The sequence below is a fragment of the Python bivittatus genome, unplaced genomic scaffold (assembly GCF_059951505.1).
Source record: "Python bivittatus isolate LINGU-HERP-01145 unplaced genomic scaffold, Pbiv_v1 ctg000190_np1212, whole genome shotgun sequence".
In the NCBI taxonomy this organism is placed as follows: domain Eukaryota; kingdom Metazoa; phylum Chordata; class Lepidosauria; order Squamata; family Pythonidae; genus Python; species Python bivittatus.
Genome location: NW_028277042.1, coordinates 7,026,905 through 7,049,576, shown reverse-complemented (window position 1 = coordinate 7,049,576; position 22,672 = coordinate 7,026,905). Strand labels below are relative to the sequence as shown.

Sequence of the window (22,672 nt, the reverse complement as noted above, 5' to 3'; positions counted from 1 at the left end):
ATTAGCAATGCAAGAACGTAAATTGAAATTAGTTGCTGACGGTGTTGTACTCACAATTACTCAACCTAAAGACTCTTTAATATTGTTAATGGAATGTATACAGCAATATGGCTTCATTGTAGGTTATTAGATTAATAAAGAAAAAAAACCTCAGAAGTTGACATGGTAGAGGAAGAAAAGCAATACTTGTATCAAGTAGTGGTTTAATTTTAAGGTCAAATGCTTAGGAATCTATCTGACAAAACTAAGGATTTATTTAAAAAATAATTACTTATTGAGCTGAAAAAATATAATAGCAGATATATCTACACAGGAGAAACTAAGTCTGTCTTGGCTAGGAAGAACAGCAGCCATTAAAATGAATATTTTATCAAAACCCAATTTTCTTGTCAAATGATTCCAATACATATTGATAATAAGGTTTTCAGTGACTGGCATAAATAAGGAATGAACTATACATGGTCCAATAAAGACCAAGGATTAAATTTAAGATTTTACAGGATTTGAAAAAGAGTGAGGTGGATTAGTGGCTTCAAACTTTAAACTGTATTTTTTTGATTGATTAATTATGTGCCATCAAGTCGTTTTCGACTTCTAGTAACCGCATAGATATTACCATGCTATTTTCTTAATGTGGATTTCATAGCGGATTGTCATACTGGATTCCCCGCCTATAGTCCGACTACTTCTATGGAAGGTGCAGGACTTCCAGACAGTCTGCATAAATATATTTAGGTTGATACAAACAGAAATAAACTTATAAGAGTTCATGTAGTAATAAGTAATATATTGAATGTCTAGGACAGATATAGGAAAATAATAAGCCTAGATTTCTCCCCTCTCATTCCATTATTAAATGTCTACTTTTATGAGAAGAAAGTACCAGAAATTAGTTCTGTGGAAAGTTAATAACCTGTTCCAATTGCAAGATTTAATTATCAGCAAGATGAAGATGAAATCTTTTGAGATTCTTCACGATGGTCTAGTCTACCTGACTGGTTTCAGTATAAGTAGCATAGCATTAAAATAATTGCAGAAATAAAGGGAAATACTAAGAAACTTCACGGAATCAAAAAAATCTTATAACACAATTCAGAATATTTGCTGGGCCTTATTTATAAATGGCTTGTGAAGTATGATTCAGAGTCTGAACATGCAAAAGAGTATATGATTAAATGGGTGCAGAATTTGAGTGCAGTTTATCCTGATTGCTAAAATGGACAAATCATTCTCTCAAAATTGCTGGAAATGTAATGAGTATGTTGGATTATTTTTTTAATATGTGGTGGCAATGTTGTAAAGCACAAGATTTCTGGAAAATAATCCATACTAGAATGAAACAAATTTAAAAGTTGAATTGAAACTACAATAGTCCTATTAAAATTTACTAAACCATCCATTACTTTAAAGTATACTGAATTAGCTTCATTTATGCTAACTACTGCAAGGATACTATATGCTTGATATTGGAAATGTTGTTTGATTTATGGAACTGGAAACCATTCCTGGACTATAAATTAATGCATTAATTTGTACCTCATCCAAAAGTTGTTTTTTTCCCTATTAATAGAGTCTATATTTTAACTTCATGGGAGACTTAGAGTAAATTCTCAGAATCAATTCAATTTATTATACTTCATAATTCTGGTTGTTGATTTGTATGTGTTGACCATGGTTCCTGATCTTTACTTTTAGTTCAATATTTAATAATGATTTTTAGTTTTTTAAAATAATACATTCAATTATTCTTAAGTCATTAATTATGTATTGGAAAACTGTAACCTCCATGAAACTTTTAGATCCCTTGTTTTCTGTTTACATTTTACTTTCTTACTCTTTACTTTTCATTGTTGTTTGTTTATATTCTTTCCTTAAAACGTCTAAAAAAAACAAACTTGATTTGAACATCTGCATTATTTTTTTTCTAACTTAATTTGAATTGTTGAGATAATTTTCTGTTCCTGAATCAACAATTCATATTGGATTTTGCCTGACTCATAAGGCGTAGGAGATTTTAGCTGATGAACTTTGGATATATTTTGTAATTTTAAGGTTTTTTTTTAAAGTTTTGTAAGAGCTATGTCCATTGGCGGAAAGGGCAGTTAAGTCCTTTCATTTTTTTTTTTTTTAAAAGGAATACTTCTCATGCAACTCAGTTTTATTTATTCTGCAGGTAATGAGATTAAGAAATCTTTACTTAAAAAAGATCTGGTAATCTTTTGGGGCAGTTTATCTGGAAATATGTTGAGATATTTGAGTAAATATTCAGATACCTTTTGCAGGATTTACTTTAGTTATATGCACCTTTAGCATAAAAAAAAAACCTTCTGTAAACTATCTCTGGATACCCCAAAGTGCTGTAATCTGTACTACTATGATTAAATAATTTAAACATCTGCTTTTGCCCATTTGCTATCACATGATACTGTGAATTAAGTATGTTGATCTTTTTAACATTTAACTTTCTCTCATTTTAGCACAAAGCCAAGGTGGAAGCAATTGCCTTGGATCTTGCCTCTCTTCAGAGTGTTTGGGAATTTGCTGAAACTTTCAAATCCAAGAATCTGTAAGTGCTTTTGAATGTGGAGTATAATTATTTGTCTTATTATATTGGTAGTGTTTGCATTGGTGTTCATGATCACATGGCTGAATTTAATATCTATCAATTGAGCAAAGTCACCATAGATGTGAAGCTATTGCAATATTCATCTTTTGGGGGGGGGGGAGGTGTAAAAATATCTGTATACTTCGAATGGGATTTAAGGGCTATCTATAGTTTTTATACTCATGTTTAACAGTATGGGGCACAATTTCATTGCCCGATATTCCTTCTATGCAACTCCAATGAATACATTGTTTAAAGACCAATAAATATGCCTTTGAACGGCAGAAAGTGGGAACGCCACTGAGAATTATGACAACTTGAAATGGAAAAAATGGTGGGACACATGAGGGTTAAGCAAAGTGATGACTATAATTTATGTGTCTCTGAGTATTTTTGTCTTAATGTATATCCACACTCATATTAGAGATATGCACAAAATTTAAAACTTTCTGTTTTCTATTGTGAATTTGGATGGATTCCAGTGGAACCCAGGACCAACTGACTGCTACCAGCTACCCAACACAATCAGAAAAATTGGTCAAAGGGATTAGCATAGCAGTCTAAGCACATGATAGAACAGATGAGGAAGGCTGCTCTAGATTTAAGAGATGGCTGTTGGTAGGAATATAGTGTTATTAATATTTCCCCAAGCAAAAGGTTGGGATCCTTTGGAAGAAGTCATGATGAATACATGGTTATCAAACTGATATTAAATATATTGCTTGGTTTTGATTGTCTGAGATGGAAATGGTCAAAGTAATAATTTTAGTATTCATATTCTTTGGCTGGTGTGGGTCTTCCGGGCTGTGTGGCCGTGTTCTGGAGGTTTTGTTTCCTAACGTTTCGCCAGCACCTGTGACCGGCATCTTCAGAGTGCAGGAGCACAGACAGGAGCAGTTCTCTCTCCTGGGCACAGAGAGAACTGCTCCTGTCTGTGCTCCTGTACTCTGAAGATGCCGGTCACAGGTGCTGGCGAAACGTTAGGAAACAAAACCTCCAGAACACGGCCACACAGCCCGGAAGACCCACACCAGCCATCGTATGCCGGCCGTGAAAGCCTTCGACAGTACATTCATATTCTTTACTGGTAAATGGTTCTCAGAGCAAGAATGTTGAGAATGTAAACATGCAGTTGCCACTTACAATGTGCATAAGAAACTGGAAGCAAGAGCTCCATTAAAAAGTGAGATGCAAGAAAGGAGCACATTGATATGGGAAGAGGAGATCTATGTTCAGTTTTAGCCTCCAACTGTTCAGTTGCTATCACCAGGTTTTAAAGGCTATGGTTCCTGAATTACAATACAGATTTAGTTCCTTGCCAGTTGCTTAAGTCTCTAAGTTGAACTTAAATTGTGTTTGCCTTGGGGAGTTTCACACACTGTGCTGTCCAGTACAAGAAATAGGAGACCCTGGCACAGATTAAAACTAACAACACACAAATAAGATAAAATAAGGCACAGATTGGATTGGAGCAAAGATGTAATCAGGACAAAATGAAAATGGACTCTGCAAAACTTTCTATACTCATATCAAGTGGAGTTTGAGATTTTTCCAATCTGGGAATTTTTGGAAAATGCTTGCCTAGATCTGAATGTGAGAAAGAGACTACTGCCGGCTGGTTTTGACCCAGATCTTTGCCTGGGGGAAGAAGGGTTTAATTTCATCCATCTGAAAAAAAAGTAAAGCCTGAAATTGCCTTGTGTGCATTCTAATGAGCTCACACAGACAGTTCCCTAAATGCTAAATATGCCATATCAGTCATTCAGCTGATATCTAAGTTGAAGAGTTGCAAGTTGAAGAATGACAAATTGCTCCCTTGGTTGAACAGGAGCTTAATGAAGGAGCCTTAACCAACAAACAAATGATTCAGTGGAGAGAGTGGTGAAGGACCCTTTTGAGTGTGCATAAATAACATGTGACTGAGTCTCTTTTACTTGGGGGCAGGGGGGGGGACAACAAATTGGAGCTGTCTCTTCAATAATAGCAAGCAAAAATATGTTTTTTATCTCATTCTTAGCAAATTGCTCACAATTATTGGGCAACTTTTCAAGGATTGTGAATCACGATGCTGAACATTTGTTGTTATTTAAGGGAATACACCTGATTAATACCATTCATTTATATTAAACTTGCTAGATAAAATTTCCTTGCAATATAATGCTTGTTATTTTTTATATACTCTTTTGCTTGGCCATTATGTCACTAATTTTGTTCCTTTCTGATGTCTGTCACCCCAAACAAGACCAAAGAAAGGACAGTGTCGGTGTTAGAGCTGTGAAGTAGTAATGTTGTGTCTTAGTTTGAGCAGTCTCTCCCCACTAGTAGGAGAGAAGCTCGAAATATGAATATGTATAAAATGGTGTGATCATTATGACCATTAGAACAGAAGGATTTTGCTCAGACCAAAACTCACGTAATGCAGCAATCTGTTTTAAAAGACACACGTTTTGCACCCAGGAGAACCCAACAGATATTTGTGTATTTCACGCATACAGTTCATCATAGGATTTATGTTTGAATCGATAGTGCAAAAAAGCTTTGAAAGATATAGTTTAAATTTGGGTGATTATGGAACAAAGGTTTGATGCAGCATGGTTCAGATATAATGAGAATGAGGAATATTAGAAGAAAGGTTAATGGTTATTTTGTGTGTGTGTGTGTGTTGTATAGTGGGAATTAACTTTTGCACAATGAACGTGTGCAAAAACAACATTTGGGTGCCAGGATTTTTTTTTTCCAGAAGTATTCTGAATTAAAATTTATTACAATTTGTTCAAAGATTTTAGAATCCTTGCAATCCCTATTCCACCTGAAAAATATAAGAAAATACAAATCCCTATTGAAAGCAAACAGAACTATGCACCCTCTTTGCCACAGTGAGACAGACTCCCCCCCACTTTTCAAATGCAAAGATTAAAAAATAAAAATGTCTTAGTCCCTGAAGTAGGAATGGTGCTGATTTCAATTTCTCCTTGTTTTAATAGCCTGTTTGCTGTTTTAGTTACTACACTGTAATAGGTTTTTGTATTGTATCTTATAATTGTGAGCCAGAACATCTAATTAAACCAAAGGGTGAGTTATTAAATTTTATAAATTTTATAAATAAAATTTGTGCCACGCAATTTCCTCCAGTAGCAACACTGGGCGATACTAAAAGCAACAGAAAGGATATAATTAAAAACTCTCCTGGCCTTATTTGGACACCTTCTTTAGTCAGGCTTTAATTAGTGCTTCCTGCAAACTTGTCTAGATTACCCGATCAGACATGATAGCGGCTTATAACATTTGCGATAGGAAAAGATTTATGGCTTTTTTCACAATAGTAGAAAGTCTACCAAACCCAGTTGACGTGCAGCAGACTGAGCTCACACAGAGGAACTGCTCCTTCACACTGCAGTCTCAGGGGAAGTGTCTTCCATGCAGATATGCGCCTACTTAGCAGAAACCTTTGAAGCAATAGTTCTGAGCTTTTCACAGGACATCATATGTCAGTGTTTTGAGCAGCGAGTTCAAATAGGTGCTTGAGTTGCCTTTTTTGAGGAGAGTGCTCTCTCTCTCGCTCTCTCTCTCTCTCCTGCAAATGTCAGTGTTTCCCCGAGCATGTCACTATCTTCCTTTGAATTCCCAATGGTCCCATTTGCCTGTGGTCTTGTTGACACTCACTGTCCGAGTTTAGTGTTAAACAATCATAACTGCACAGAAGCCGAATGTTTTTCAAAGACAGCCTTCCAGTAGATGCCAGCAGTAGACCACAGTGGGACAGAACTGTGACTTCTTGTGACCTAGTTTCACAAAGATCAATTGAATTGTTCGGAATCCACATTCGTGTGTGTGTGTATGTGTGTGTTTTAAATTAAGACGCACAGATTCTGGACTTCAGAGATAAAAAGTAACAACCCCCCAATCCCCCACTCTACTGATTTTGCCACTGGTGTTGTGGAGCATTGTGGTTCGGGTCTCAAAAGGGAAACCATGCTCCCAGGCACCCTTCCCAGAACTCCTCGCCAGCATGGCCAAAGTATCCCAACCCACCTGAAGGCTAAGTTCAAGAGACATTCGGTTTTCGTTGAGTTAAAAGCTCTTATGCTTTGGTAGAACCAGCCATGAGGGGCATGTTGGGAAGATAAGCATGTAAAATATTTATGATTTAATATGTACAGCTATAGTATCTTTTGCTGCAAATAAAGCCGTAAGCATTTTGCAGTTTTATAGCTTTTATGGCTAATGAGAGAATTTTTAAAGGGTCTGTGTGTACAGTATTTTAATTAAAATTTTAATTTAAAATAATAAAACCATGAAGAATATTACAAAGTGCAATAACAATCGATATAATGGAATTTTTAACAAAATACATTGATTAAAAGCACTATATGCTATAACTTAAAAAAAAAGTGATATGAATCTTTGGACTAATGTACTTGATTATACATTAGTTACCGTTTTTGAACAGTGCTGAAGAAAACCTCTTAATTCTGGAGTTTAAGCATGCTTCTTTATGAAGCTATGTTTGTTATCGCTTCTGAAGGAATCTGGGGTTCTGGAGTACAACCATGTAAGTTATGAATCTAAGTCACAGTCTTCTTTTGAGTGTTGATAAAATGCCAACCAATGTTTTCCTTTGTAGACAACTACCATATGTGTGCATTTCAGTACCCAGAATTTTATCACCAGCATGGCCATTGCTGAGAATCCTGGGATTTGAAGTCTGCAGATCTGGGAGTTGCCAAGGTTGGGAAACAGAAATGTAGAGCATAAAGCAAGTAGCATGCTGATCAAGTAATGGACATTATGGTAACTGAAGATTAGTAGACCACGGGCTCTTTAAATTTCATAATAACCATTATTCTTTAGGTTATTCAGTAGTTCCTATTCAGTGGGTTCCTGGAGATTTTATTTGGCTGTAATAGCAAATAGCTATCTCATATTTATAAAATATTAATTGAATTTTCTCTGTTCTCCTCTGATGTGTCTTGAGATACTCACGCACAAAGAATTTCTTCTCTGGAAACCTAACTATATTTTATAAACAAGAATATGGGACAGATCTCTCAAAAGTAGTTGCCAATATAGCTAAAATTGTACCTGCCACTGAATGTTAGTTATGTTTGTAATGTACTTTGGTCTTGCTCATGGACTTCCTGGAGGCAGCTGGCCATTGTAGAATACAAGTATTGGACTAACTGGATAATTTGTTTGATCCAGCAGGAATCTTTATGTGTTTTTAAAAGTTTTAGAAGGCCTAGGGCAGCTTTTGTCTGACTTATTGGCTCCCTTAGTTATTAAATACAGGCCCTGAATCCTTCGATATCCCCTTGCGGGAAATAAAAAAGTGGGCTTTATACTGTTCATATATGCATTCTTTGATAATGTTTTTGACTCATTTGTTTAATTAAGTTCTCTTTCTCTAGTTTTAGGACTTGTGTGGAGAACACATCACATTTTAGGTCATATTTAAGCAGAAATATTGAACATTCAAGAGGGTTTAGAAACTTTTAAACACCACAGTGTTTGTGGAGTGAAGAATTCTGCTTTTCTATTTCCTTCAAAGTATTTGCTCTAGTAATTGGCTGGTGGGATTCTGAAGTTTCAGGGTTTTGTCCATTGTTTTAACAAACTGACAACTGTTGCAGAACAGTAGCTAAAAAATTAAAAATTGGGAAGTTCCTGATCTAAATCTGAATTCTGCTTTGAATTCATCAGGGGCCCTTATATTAGCTTGTCCTTCTCACTCACCCCGTTCTTCTCTCACAGGATACAATATCAGCATCATTGTTTTACAAAGATTTGTAAAAATTGCAATTGGATAATACATGCAAAATGGTTCAAAAGTTTGAAATCCCTATGTAATTCTTAAGTATATGAATTAATAGTGATCTCAGGTCTCTAGGTATGAATTCTTATGTGGCCAGAATGACACCCTCCAGGCCCCATGATTAGAAATCTTGGGGAGGAGATTAAAATGTTTGCAGAAATATAAATCATAGAAAGAGGCAGTAGAAGCCTGACAGAAACTTGTGCAGGAGGAAAATGCTCTAAGAAAGATAACTTTCAAAGAAGCTGGTGTGAATTGAGCAAGCTGAGCAGATGTAGAATAATGACTTGTGGGGGAGGAATAGCATGAGGAATAGGTGGGGGAAGGCAGATGTTGACCCATGTTGAGATGCTTACGTGTCTGCATATATGCAAGTATGTGTGATAGACCAATACCTAAACACTGGTGTGTTTAGTCCACAAAGAGTGTACATTTTCTTTTCTTTTTCTTTTTTTTCTGAAAAAGTACATACTTACAGAAACTCTTCCAACAGTCCTTATCTCAGATGACTGAGCTTTAGTGAGATTTAGACATCATGACATCTAAGAGGAAATAAGTCTTTGGGACGAGGATTCTACTTTTTGGGTGGGGAATGTCATACTTGTGGAAAAATATAGTTTGAAATATTCAAAATATGATCTTATGCTGACCAATCAATCTGTCACCATGATGTCATTACTTTGGAACTAGAATTTTATCCTGAGCAGCTACAATGTAAATGTTGTTAATATATGTTCATTATAGTTTCTTGAGATCAACATCTTTATAAGCGAATGAAAAATACAGATTGTATTAATTTCTGTGACAGATATTATGAGGCATGGTTTTCCAAAATGGCACTGAGCCTGTTTAATAACCTTTGCCATGTTTAGAAAGAATTAATCCACTTTAGTTGATGGATTAGCTAGAAATAATGGTGGTTCTGGCTTAACTCATCTGAAGGGCACCAGCTTTCTGAAGACTGCCCTAATTAAATATATAATTTCCACATTTGTGTTTGTAGAGCTCTCCATGTGCTGGTCTGCAATGCTGCTGTTTTTGGTCTTCCTTGGCAAGTGACTGAAGATGGCCTGGAGAGGACCTTCCAGGTGAATTATTTAGGACACTTTTATCTCATTCAGCAACTCAAAGATGTTCTTTGCCGCTCAGCTCCTGCAAGAGTTGTGATGGTCTCTTCTGAATCACACAGGTTAGTTCTGCAGGAATGCATTCACCATTTTTTGAAAATCAACTAAACCTAAATTAAATTGGGAGTTTCACTGAATGTTTTCAGTGTTTTGATTTTATATCTTACTTTTTTCCCTTGTTGCTCTGAACAGTAATTTGAGTCAGTTCCTAAGTGAAGATATTTTTTAAAAATGTTGTTATTAAATTTTGACTGGGTACCTTCACAAAATTAAAAGAATAACAGTTCCATACAACAACAAAGTTCTGTAAAACAACCACCATTCAAGGGAACAAAGCCTATCCACATACCTCTCCAGCTGAAAGGGTCCCATCCATCCATCTTAACCCAAGGCCAATGCATTGTGTTTAAAAGAAAGGTGGTGGTAGAAAATAACTGTGTTTAGAATTCTATATTTGAAAATACCTTGATAGTGCAATGAAAGGATAGGCAAACTTGTTCTGGACTTCTTACACCAGTTTGAGTTCTTTTAGTCAATGACAAGGGATTTGGGAAGTCATAGTATAAAACGCCTGGAGGGCCTCTACTGTAGTGCTGGGTGGTCAACCATAAAGCACATTGAGTGGTCCTGATCCATTCACACAACTCCACTTTATCTCCCTGGCTTGTTAAAAAGAAATAGATGAAGGAAGAACCATAGGCATTATCCAAAGGATCACACAACAGGTTTGGTTCATGGTCTTGGATTTTTTTCTTTTAATACTTCTTGCTGCAATACCTCCTACCTCTCCTTCTGACTACTGGGCAAACCTCTAGAGCAGGGAGGAATTGCTCTCTTTCAGGCCAAAGTCCACATCTGGCCTTCTGGGGCCACATTCCAAAGTAGGAGGAGCCCAGACAAACACTTGATTTAAAGTTTGATTGATTATCTGGGTGACCTTTATATATTGAATACCTTCCCCTTATGTTGCATTAAAAATGACAATGCAGTGTTATCATTTGGAATGGCTCTGAAATTGTCCTCCAAGGGCTTTCCATGATTTTCTTGTTGCACAAATGGCCCAGACCATTTATAGAGGAACACCAGGTGCTGTGTTGGAAAAGATGCCTTCTGCTCACTGCTAGGGTGCTTGAGATCTTGGCTTATGTGTGCCATATTCAGGGCTGTAGTGGAAAGCAGGTGAATAATAAATGGACTGAAGACCCTACTCTAAGACTAGGTTGTACCTTAGTCTTCATGTTAAAGCAGGTGCTCTTTTCAGAGCAAGGCTTTGGTTCTGCCAGCTGATGAAACAATAATTGATTAAATCTGAATGGTGTGACTTTTATCGATTTGTCATTCAACAACTTCAGTACCGTGCCAAGAAGAATTCACTATACCTCTAACTGGAAGCTAATGCAATTACTTTTAGATTAAATACAAGTTTGTGAAAAAACATTTCTCTGCATATGTATGTGTGGATGTTCTTAATAGGAAAGCAAGGCATTTCAGATGTATCTTTGGGCAAAGGAAGTAGTGTGTTCTGAATGCTTTCACCACCAACCCCTGTTTTGGAAACTCTTTTGCTTGAGATTGCAATATCACATAATGCTTTCTGGTTGCTAGGGCATGTGGAATTTGGCAGTTGTGTGATTGACTAACTCCTATCTCGTTCTAGTCATCTTTTGAGCAAAGCCCTCCATCCTTGAAAAATCCTGTTCAAAATGCCAAACAAACTCAAAGTTCCTATTTCTGCTACTTGCCTAGCATCTCTCTCAGCTAGCTCCAAGAAAACCCAGCAATTTTTTTTTGAAAAACATAAAAAACTTTCTTCTATGCTGCAAAAAGGTTTTGAGTAAGAATATGCGGAATGTGCTGGACTTGTTCTTCCCCTTCCCCATGTTTCAACAATGCAGTGTGAGGTATGCTTCTCAAAAATCAATCAATCAATCAATCAATCAATCAATCAAATAAATAAATCCAGTTTCCCTAAGATGCAGCTCCTGGGACCTAGCAGACAAGGAATGGCCCAGGGTTAGGCTGGATCCTTTTATCATTCCCAGCAGAAGGGCTCATAGTAGAAACAAGCACACTGCAGAAAGGTTTACTTTGCCCATTCTAAATTTATGATGGCTGAAATGAAAGGAAGCAGTACAAAATGCCTGTATCAATCCTTCCCAGAGCTAAGGCATGAAATGTCAATTAGGTGAGAACAGCAACAACAGCATCAACAACAGCAAAGTCCTGTATGCCCTTATCATTGTAAATTGCGCCAGGTTTTTAAAGCAAGTAGTGGAGTCCCATTGCAAGGCAGGGCAGTTGAGTTGAGCTCTAGAAATAAATCGGCCAATCCCCATGTCTTGTCAGATGTGGAAGGCACAATGGGATATGTATAAATGAGCTGTTATTTAATAGGAGATTACATTGAATTGTCAGCTGCTTGTTTCTCTGTATATCAGTGATCAACAGTTTTTCAGACATCTTTGGTTTGGAGAGGACTTTGTCTCCTCCCATTACTTTGATATCACTGAAAGCTCTAATTCCTCTGTTTGCAGAACTTTAAAGCTTGATTGGAAATCCAGGCTGAGAAAGAAGCAACAAAATGTTGTTCTCTGCTTACTTACACAAGATCAGCCAAGGTTTCTGGAAAATTTATTCTCCAATAAGTAAATGGTGTGTCTCCAGATCTAACAACTAATTACTTTTCCATTTCTCGGGGCTTTGTCATGCATTAAATTAGATGTTTAAATATGATCATTGAAAATGGTTGCTAGTTTTACTGTATCCGTGAGAAATTAGCAGGATGAGTTTGCTAGCTGTTACGTCTTATCACGTACATTTGCAATCTATTTGAAAATAACAAAACCAGTGTCAATCATTTCTCTTGGTTTTTCTCTGCTATGCAGAGTAATTCCAATTCTCCTAAGGTGTTCTCTGTAGAGTATTATATCAGAATGAGTAGGAATATTTCTTAGTTTGTTTGTTTGTAAATCTAATTTAAAGGGCCACTCAACTCAATCCAACCCTACGTTCTTTATACTTATTGTTGGACTTCAGCTTCATTCATCCCTAAGCATTGGCTATGCTGGGTGAGACTGATGGGAATTGGAATAGCTGAAAGGCCACAACCTCTCTCCAGCTCTGTTTTCAGAATCAATTTTTTCAGATGTTGGGTTAATGCAAGAAGAGACAGGGGAGACTTTGCCTGTTCATCCAATTGAGAACTGGAAGAAGTTTCTAGGGCCATTTTTGAAAGCCCAACAAAGATCCAGCAGAGGAGTTCTGTGCAGCAGGCAGGATGGGGACAGCTTGTCTGATTCTGCCTTACTCTCATGATGTGTTATGAGTATGTTTGAAAGGGATTATTCCCCCCCCCACACTTCATTAGACCTTTTTCTTAGATTAAATAATATGATTTCTCTGATGCTTGGCATCGAAATCTATGTCAGGAGTTGATGTTTCTAAGTAGGACCACCTAGGGTGGTCAGGGCTCCAAACAGCTGGCTCTACCTTTAAAAAGAGTCAGACAGTCCCCATGGGTGTCAATAACAAACTGTGGAAAAAGAATTCTGGTTGCTGTATAACCACCCTTATTCTTTAATCTAGCTGCTGCTTTCAGCTGGAGTGGACAATATTGTCCCTTTGTTTTCATTTAAGAAACACAATGGAATGAGCAAGGGGACTACCTTGTTTTTTCTTTTTGCCTTAGACTATTAAATGCAATCGCCTAGAGATGATGCTTGCAGATGATTAGGACAACCTGTCCTTATGCTGGTCCTTGACTGTACTAAAGATTTGATTTGATACCTGTCTAAAATCAACATACCAGTGCAATTGCCTTGACAGTTGCAAACAAGGGGACACGCATGTGTACATATCGAGATGTAATCTCTAAGGAAGTTGGGATGCTGTTGAAAATAAAGCATGAATTGTGAGAGCCCCATTAACGTCATAGGAACCCTTGCAGCACTCCAAAGCATGATTGTCTGTTGCAATCATGCTTTGCATGCATAGCATGTTGTGCCTTATGCGTGGACTCTGTAGAAGACTGTTTGAGTCTTCTACACTAGTTTGTTTGTTTATTCCTTCCCCCCCCCCCAAAAAAAATCATAATTACATCCTTCCGTTAAATATTTTTCATTTATTTCCTCTTCCTGTGCAAATCAAATGTATATATGTAGGCTGGTGGCTATACAGAAAAATCCCTCTACTGCCTATAGAATATTTCCACCGTTTGCCACCTTGCTAGAAGAACATCAACAAACAGCTGGTGTTTAGTGACTGTCAGACCCAATTAAAAAATATCAACTACTTACTTTGATTTGTGCTTAGTCATACCAGGGGTATACTTAAAAACATTAGGCTCTGCCACAGCTCGTTTTAGCTTTGTTCACATTTCTCTTTATACCTTTAAAACTATTGATGGTGTATCACCTGTGTTACTGCCCCTTTTTAAACCATCAATTTTTAATCTAAGTCAATGCTAAGAAGCAGCAAGTCTCATCTGTAGTTATTTGAGCACTTAGACTCCGGTGTGTGCAAGACTGGCACACTGGAAAGCAGAAAGAAGGCAAGATCAATGATTGAAGTTGTCCTGTTACTCAGCTTGGGGCTGGGGGAAGGAGGAGGACATAAATCTCTTGCCCCAATTAGAGTGCTTGCTAATTGCAGTTATTTACTGCTTTGTTCCATACATATGTACACACACACACACACTTGCATGCATACAATTTTTTTCTAAGGAGTAGAAGAAAATGTAGTTCCCTTGGTGGAAATGGTATTTTGGAAGGAAGAGACTGAAGTTCACCCTGTTCTGTTTCCAATGTCCTATCTTTAATTGTTTTATAAAAAAAAGAAATAGAAACACATTATTAATTTCTGTACAGTCATAGATCCCAAAACAAGGCTAAAATTCAAACCATTCAGTATAAAAGTTTAGTTTGCAGCAGAAATGAAGCATATCTGGACTATGTTTGGATCCACTGCGGTTATCTAGTTTGAGTTTGATGGCCTCTGAGTGCAGCTGCAATATTATTCTGACACTATTGTTTATTATTATTTTTGTTCTGTTGATTTTAATCCTGCGTTTGCTGACCTGAGTCACAGTGGTGAGATGGGTGGCTATATGGCGAGATAAATTGACTGACTGACTGACTGACTGACTGACTGACTGACTGACTAAATAAATCCATCCATCCATCCATCCATCCATCCATCCATCCATCCATCCATCCATCCGGTTTTAATTGCGATTGCTACAGCAAAGAATTTGGTCATTTTTCCAGAAAGTTCACAATCCTTGTTATTTACTAGGAAGCACCCAACTGCCTGCTGGGATCAATCCAGATAATTTATAATTAGAAGCAAGATTAGCTTGGTCGTCCAAGAATGATAGGTAAGGTCTTTCAGGATTCCTTGTACATTTGTTTCAACTCTGGGGTCTGAACTTATGCACAAGTGCTCTTGATAGGAGATATTATTAAATCTCCCCATCAACACAGTCAAGGGTGTATAACATGTACCACATCCTAAAACTATTTCTGCAAATTGGGTATATATTTGTTGCTATATGCTATGCCAAGATATTTACAGATTCAGAAACTTTCTCAAAATCAGTACTTCTGCCTGCCTTGGATTGAATCTTGATTTACTGGTACTCATTTAATTTTTAATAAGCCCTTAATTTTTTATTTTTTAGAATTCCATTACCTTTATGGAGAATCAAAATAGGCAAGTCAGGGAGATCAGCCTGACCCATTTCAGCAACTTGATTTACAATTCTGTGAGCTTGCAGTCAAGACCTACTGGCCAGAACTTGCCTCTTTTTTGTGTTTTTTTCTTTTTCTTTTTCTTTTTCCTTTTTATTACACTGTTGCAGATCTTGATACATTGTATGGTTTTGATACAATGATATTTATACAATGTTAATTAAAATTTAAATTAAATTAAAAATTAATTAGAATTATTGACATTATATTGTTTAGATCATTTAACAGGCCCTTAATTCTGATCATGCAGCGATTCAAAGCATCAACTATATTAAATAAAAAGCAGCAGCAAACTGGGTATATATGGATTTTGCTGCAGAGAAGACCACCTATTCATTTCCAAGTGGGAGTAAACTTTCATGAATTCAGGCTACTCCACACTCTGATCTGTCAATGATGAATTGCACAAAGTTATTTCTGTCTCATACTGATTTCAGCATTTCTGTTCTGTGTATTCTTTCAGATCTGTTTGTTTAAAATGGATACAAATCAGATTTTAAAAACCATTAGAGAGGAAATAAATGAACGTAAAAAGGAAAGGCAATAATGAAACAGTAGGATAACCAGATGTGTCTTAAGGAGACAACTTAACATTCATGGGAGAGGTAGACATCAGGTACAAAGGAAAGGTGGCTAGAAAGAGAATATGTAGTCAGTCAGACAACATGTAAACAGATCTGGCTACACAAGATTTTAATTTTATATACCTTAGGTTATGTACATTCCATTTTAAGGAAGTTGAAAGCAGGTTTTTGATTTGCAAAGACTGAAACATGGTTGTTCAAGTCCTACTGATAATGACCTAAAGAAAATGTGTTAAACCTCTGATAAACTATTGAACATAACTGTTGCTCCTTTTTTAAACATAGTCAACACACCCCAATTGGGAAGGGCAACCCACCCCCCTCTCCAGATCAAATAGCTGTCCTGATTCCTTCGGTGATGTCATGATTATTGTGCCTTATTTCTTTTAGCTTTGGTTGCTGAAAAAAATAAAATAAGCAAGATAGGGCCCAGACATTCCTGATGTATCTGTTATCTTGGGGGGGGGGGGGGCGCACAGGGGGGTCATTGGAGAAGATGGATCCCCATTCCCAGTCGTACTTGGAGGGGCGTGTGAGTGAGTGAATGAAATAGAAAGGCTACTTGTTGGCTTATTTTGCTGATATTTGGCTCACCAATGCTTTAGCAGGAATTGTTTCTGTCAGTAACAGCTTTATGCAGATCAGAAAGTAACTTTATGAATGGTGGAAGCGTGCTTTTAATCAGCTTCTCTTCCTGAGGATCTCTGTAAGTATCTAGCCAGAAACACATGTGGCCCTGACGTGTGTGTTTGGAAGCTTCATTTGTAGGAATGGATGTATTAACTGATGTTTTTTTCAGAGAAGAGGATATTGGGGCTGTACACAGTCAAAGTGTTTTGTAGAACACCTTGGCATGAATGAAAGCACCCTTTCTTAAATTTTTAAAGCAGCCACCTCCTTTGGAAGGCTTGCACATCAGCACAATGTATTTGCATGCGCCGTGGCTTTGCTTCAGTGGCAAAGTCTATGGTTGCACAGCAGTGTATTTCACTGGAGATAGATTTTGGAGTAGTCACTCAAGCATTAATGCATTAATGTAATTAATTAATTAAATTAATTAAAGCATTCATGCTTTGAGCAGGAATAGGACTGCAGTATTACCCTCTTCGTGCATAGCAAATCTATTTTAACCAAGAGCAGACATTTTGATTTCAACATTCTAACACTTTTTTGTTTGGGTTGGCTTTGAAGGTTCCCATATATTAAAAACAACTCAGGAAAACTTGACCTCAACTTGCTTTCGCCATCGAAGAAAGAATATTGGGCTATGCTGGCCTATAATCGATCTAAGCTTTGCAGTATTCTTCTATCGAATGAGCTGAATCGTCGCCTTTCCCCCCATGGAGTTACGTCAAATGCGTTGCATCCTGGAAATGTGATCTACTCATCCATTCATCACAACTGGTGGGTGTACACCCTCCTGTTTACTCTGGCTCGACCTTTCACCAAGTCATTGGTAAGAGCATGATATTTTATACTTGATGATTGATTGATTGAAATCAGACTGGCTTTTTAAAAATTCACTTATACCTATTGCATTTTGACCACTTTTTAGTTTTTTGGTCTTGACCATTTATATGATTGTGGTGCTTGTGGTCAAAAAAGGGTGTGTCCCTTGACTGTTTGTGTTGGTCTTTGATAAACCCATGTGCGTTTTCAGGGTCATGTACTTTTGAACCCACGTGTCATATGTATATGTCTGAATATAAGTCCCTGCTGAGGACCAAATCTGTGAGAAATGAGAGCTACAGAATGCAACATGCTTAAGGGAAAAAAATCAGTAAAAATGGGCTGCGCTGAGAAGAAATGTTGACCTCTTTTTGAAAAATGAAAAAAATAAGCTTGAAATACACTGTATGAATGATTAATTCTACAGCACCTCATTGATGTCTAAATTTAGGAGTTGTATGTTTGCCACAGTCCTGCCTTAGAATAAAATGTTGGCGTTGGCAAATAGGAGAGCAAGGAAAGTATCATGTGTTAAGGCTGAAAGAGCCTAACAGATGTTTCAGCAAACTGAATTTTTAAATCCTTTTGCGTTAAGAAAGGCTAGAAATCTGAGCTGATTGGGTTACGCTTCCTGTTTCAGTGCGTAGCCAACGGTGGTGCTTGAGTTTTAACAGACGTGTTGTGTGTTGTCTCTCTTTAAATGAATGGGAATATAACACTAGGAGTACTGCAGAATTATAATGTATAATGATGAAAAAAAATAACTGTCTTGACCATAGGCAATGCTAGTTGGATAACTGCATTTTTGAACAACTATCTGTGTTCCAATCCTGTTTAGAAACACTATGAAATGGCACAGGATGCCAGATGCCAAGTCATTGCTGCGTTAGATGTGTTCACCTGAATATTAATAAGAGAAAGCATCAAATCTAACCATTTTGTTTCAGATTGAGGGATATTTATCTATGTTCCTGAATAGCTCAGACTGGGTTTGAGGCTGTTTTTGTAACATATTATAATGTTAAAAGATGGGCATCATCTATTAATAAAAAAAATCAGCATTTAGCATTGGATGTCTAGACAGGCAAGATTGGACTTGGGTAGTTCAGAATTTAGTCAGTTGGCTGAGTTCTCACGGTCTTTGTTTTCTGAGCTTCAGCAAGTAAATCCGGCTATTTATTTATCAAGGACAATTCTGTTCTGCTTTTCTATCTAGGAAGAAAGTTCGTAATGATTGGCATTAGAAAGGATATCTTCAGTTCTGGCAATTCAGCTTTAGCGACTTGTCTCATTAAAGAATTGCTTCATCACTGTTTCTTTATTAACTTGCCCAGTATTGTTGCGAGCTGCCCAGAGTTGTATTTTACGGCCATGTAAATCTTATAAATAAAGTAAATTAGAGATTATAGAAGATACTTACATATGGGTTCAGTGACCTATCTGTAACAAACGTTCAGGACTTTTCATTCGATAAGCAAATCTTGGAAGTGCAAAGCGTCCTCCTTCTTCACGGATGGAGCAGTCTAAGCAGAAGAGCAAGGATGGGTCTGATGTGCGTATTGTCTGTTTCACTTGCAGTTGTTAAGGAATAGATCCTCCCATTTAATTAGAAGAAAACAAAGGCAGCAGATGAGCATTAAAATGATACCAACATGGTAGGTGTTAGTTATGAGGGATTCCTGAAGTGTATTTGGAGAATGTAAGAGTAAATACCAATCTTGAAACTGAACATGAAGAGAAACTTTTGTTTGTATTAAATTTCCCATTTATGCTGAAAGATTCTGCATGTTTCACATTGTAAGCAGCACGCCCTAAGACTGTGTGGATTTACTGCTAAGTGTCCAGTCACTAAATTAGTATAGGAAAAGGTGTATGTTCCCTTCTTAAAATAAAATGAAATGTCAGGTTATTCTCTGTTAGGGCTCTCCTCCTATATGCAGGGGATTATAAACATCGAAAAACGAATATCCTAAGTGATCCGGTTTAGAAATGAAATAGTAGAAATAAGGGAAATTACAGGGGTTTGAAGGCTAACTGCTAACAATCCCTGATTTCTTATTTATTTCTTTTCCAATACAGGTAGTCCTTGACTTACAAACATTCATTTAGCAACCTTTCAGAGTTACAACAGCACTGAAAAAAGTGACATATGACTGGTCCTTGAAGTTACGACTGTCACAGCATCCCCACAGTTACCTGATTGCAAATCAGGCACTTGGCAACTGTCGTGCATTTACGACAGTTGCAGTGTCCTGCAGTCACATGATCACCATTTGCAACCTTCCCAGTTGGCTTCCCCCCCAAAGTCAATGGGGAAGCTGGCAGGGAAGGTTGCAAGTTGTGGTCATGTGATGTCTTGCTTAACAAGCACGGCAAAAAAGGTCGTAAAATTGGGTGCAGCCATGTGATGCCTCACTTAATGACTGCACCGCTTAACGATGAATTTTTACAGTCCCTATTATGGTCGTAAGTTGAGGACTACCTGTATACATATGATTTTGGTTTTATACAACTGATTACTGGCAATATTTGTGCTAACAGTGTTTAATCATCAGTCAGTGTGAAAGAGATATGCACATGATCGCAAGTGCTGGATGGGTATTTTTTTCTCTACTAGTACATTTTTGCACTTTATTTATTTAACACATTTATATAGCCACCCATATATCCCAGGAGGCCCCCCAAAACCACATTAGCTCATCAAACAAACCACATCCACACCAGAGCACCATCAACATCCTGGCCCCAGTGCCTGAGGGAAGACCCAGGACTTCTCAGTCTTCCAGAAGGCCAACAGGATAGGGACTGTGTATATCTCAGGGGGATGGATATTCCACAAGACAGGTGCCATGACAGAGAAGGCACACTTCCTGGGGCTCACCAGGTGATACTGCTTCACCAATGGTACTTGGAGCATGCTCATTTGCCAAATCTAGTGGGACAAACATTGGGGACCGGGTGTGAATTATTTTGTGAATTAACTTTGCTTTAATGGCAGATAATTCTTCCTTTCTCCCTTTCCCTCAACTGTATTTTAAAATCTAATTAACAAAGAGAACTAAAAGATTATTATTCATCTGAGGAATAAATGCTCAGAAGAAAAGACCTGATGTTCTAGGTCAGCCTTTCTTATTCTGAATGCCTTTAGTTAGGGTGAGTTGCATTTCCTAGTTTGCTTTGGTTTGTACGCCACAATGCCTGGAGAATCCTAGATGTGGAACAGTTGCGCCATAGAGAGCCAGTTGCACAGAAGACGGGGCCCAATTTATCAGGATGAGGATGAATTACTGCATCGCACAAGTCTTGATGCGTAGCCGAAATCAAATCAAGTCAGTTGAGAAGCAATTGTGCCTCCAGCTTCATAAATACAGAACGTTTAGATTTAAGCCTTTCTTCTCAGCTTAGGTATCTTAGATCTAACCATTTATTTATAGCCAGAAATATAGATTTAATGGGAATTACAGACCTATAGTATGAATACTAGTAATACTAGTTATTTTAGTTTTAAGAGTTAGAGTATTAGCAGAAATAAACATTTCGTCTAATTCTGTTAGCTTACGGAACTCATAGTCAAACCCAGGGCTTCTGATTTTGACTACTTTGTTCTGATCAAATTGTTGGGCTGATTATGTAATGCTGTGCTGGTCAGTGACCAAAATAAAGATTTGATTTGATTTGATACTCCATAGCCCAAATAATCAAGGCAGCTTTCAAGCAGCTGATGTTTCAGTTGTTACTATCCTTGTACAAAATCAGCTGGCTGACCAAACCACTGTGATTCCGTTTTTTTTTAAACCAAGTTGAGTCTAAACAGACACAGCTAACTTGAAAAACCCTTTAACTCATAAAAACCATCACTAAGTGGTTTCAAGGCTTCATTCTAACTGTCTCAAGATGTCCATTCATATTGAACTAATTAAAGATCTCCATTTCAACCAGCCGGATTATTTTAATTCTAAGTAAGTTGTGAAAAGTGCTAGGGGTTTTGTATGAAACTTCAAAGTGTGACCCCCCCCCCCAGCTTCTTTTGTTCCACAGTAAATCAGAACAGAAACATTTTGTGTTTATAAGACAATCACCACCTCTATTGGCCCTTTGGTCTCCTAAGTCTAATAAAGTACAAATATTCAGACAAGGTAAGGTGTGTAATTAAATGCTGAATTACATCAGTCCTTATTCATTTATCTTAAGGAAAAAAGCTTGAATCTGCTCTTGAGAAGACTGAAAAATAGGTGTAGATTTGTGAAGGTTTTCTTGTTTTTTGGGGTCTTCTTGGTCTGGCTGTAACTGACATTTTCATTGCTTCCCCACTTGATATATATTCCCACTTAATGGGAATATGTTCAATGGAGGCAGGAACACAGGTGAAGAACAGCAGATAAGGCACAACAGGTTTATGGGTAAGCATGTACCATCTCTTCCCAGACTTGCTTAAATTAAAATAGTCAACTTGGGTCACTCAAAAATTACTATGCCATACCTGTCTTCAGCATTTCCATTTTCAGTTTCCTGCTGATACCTCCCATTTCTCATTGATATCTTTCCCCAAGAGAGAGATTATTTGTTCTTTCTCCCTTCGACACATACTTACACATTTTGAAGAAGTTTCAAATTCTTAAGGCTTATATTTATGATATTATGAACCCTGTAGCTCAGATCTGGTAATATACAAAAAGGCATGTTGCTTACTTACTGTAGTTTATATTAAAAGGATGGAAAAAGAGTCTGAGAAGACAATCAGTGGCTGAAATGGGAAACAAACAGTTATTTCTTAAGAAAGAAAGGGGGCAATGTTTACATTTCTAATAAATGCATTTTAGTGTATTTATGACATGTTATTTTCATTCAGTAAATACTTTAATTTTGTTTGTAAAGCTCATGTGTGAGCCTTTCTTGATACTGGTATTCAGAGCAGTTACAAAAAGCAGACTTTAGAAAAAAGGGTTTTAATTTTAAACGTTTGTTCATTAGGTAGCCAATCTCAAAGCCATGTGTTCAGTGCAGGCAACAAACCGCCTTTTAACTCAACAATTTCTTTCCTCTGCAGAATTAGTCTGCCATAAATGACACTAGATATTGAAACCAACCCCCACCATATAATCATAACATATATTTTGTTCCAAATTGTCAGATTCATGAAAAACATGATGATGTTGCTGTTCTAGTGGATGAGTTGTGTAGGATTTCTAGGGGGAAGAAGAAGGGGAAGGAATACATCAGCCAATTGGTTTAACTTATTTGTTTTTAGAGTATCTGATAGAAAAATCAGGCAGTACAATTTCTCAACTATGTACCAACTTCTTCAAGATGGCATTCTTGCCTCCATTGTTGGCTGTTGTTCAGAAATT

The 22,672-nt window shown here is 37.2% G+C and overlaps 1 protein-coding gene across 4 annotated transcripts in view; it reads left to right on the top strand.

Annotated features, from left to right (window-relative positions):
- Positions 1-22,672, top strand: part of WWOX (WW domain containing oxidoreductase) — a 567,948-nt gene that overhangs the window by 121,088 nt on the left and 424,188 nt on the right. For all 4 annotated transcript variants that reach the window (XM_088135992.1, XM_088135993.1, XM_088135995.1 and 1 more), the window contains exons 6-8: positions 2,478-2,566; positions 9,421-9,606; positions 17,067-17,331. In XM_088135992.1, coding sequence (XP_087992118.1) covers positions 2,478-2,566; positions 9,421-9,606; positions 17,067-17,331 — 540 coding nt within the window. The remainder of the gene's footprint in view (positions 1-2,477; positions 2,567-9,420; positions 9,607-17,066; positions 17,332-22,672) is intronic.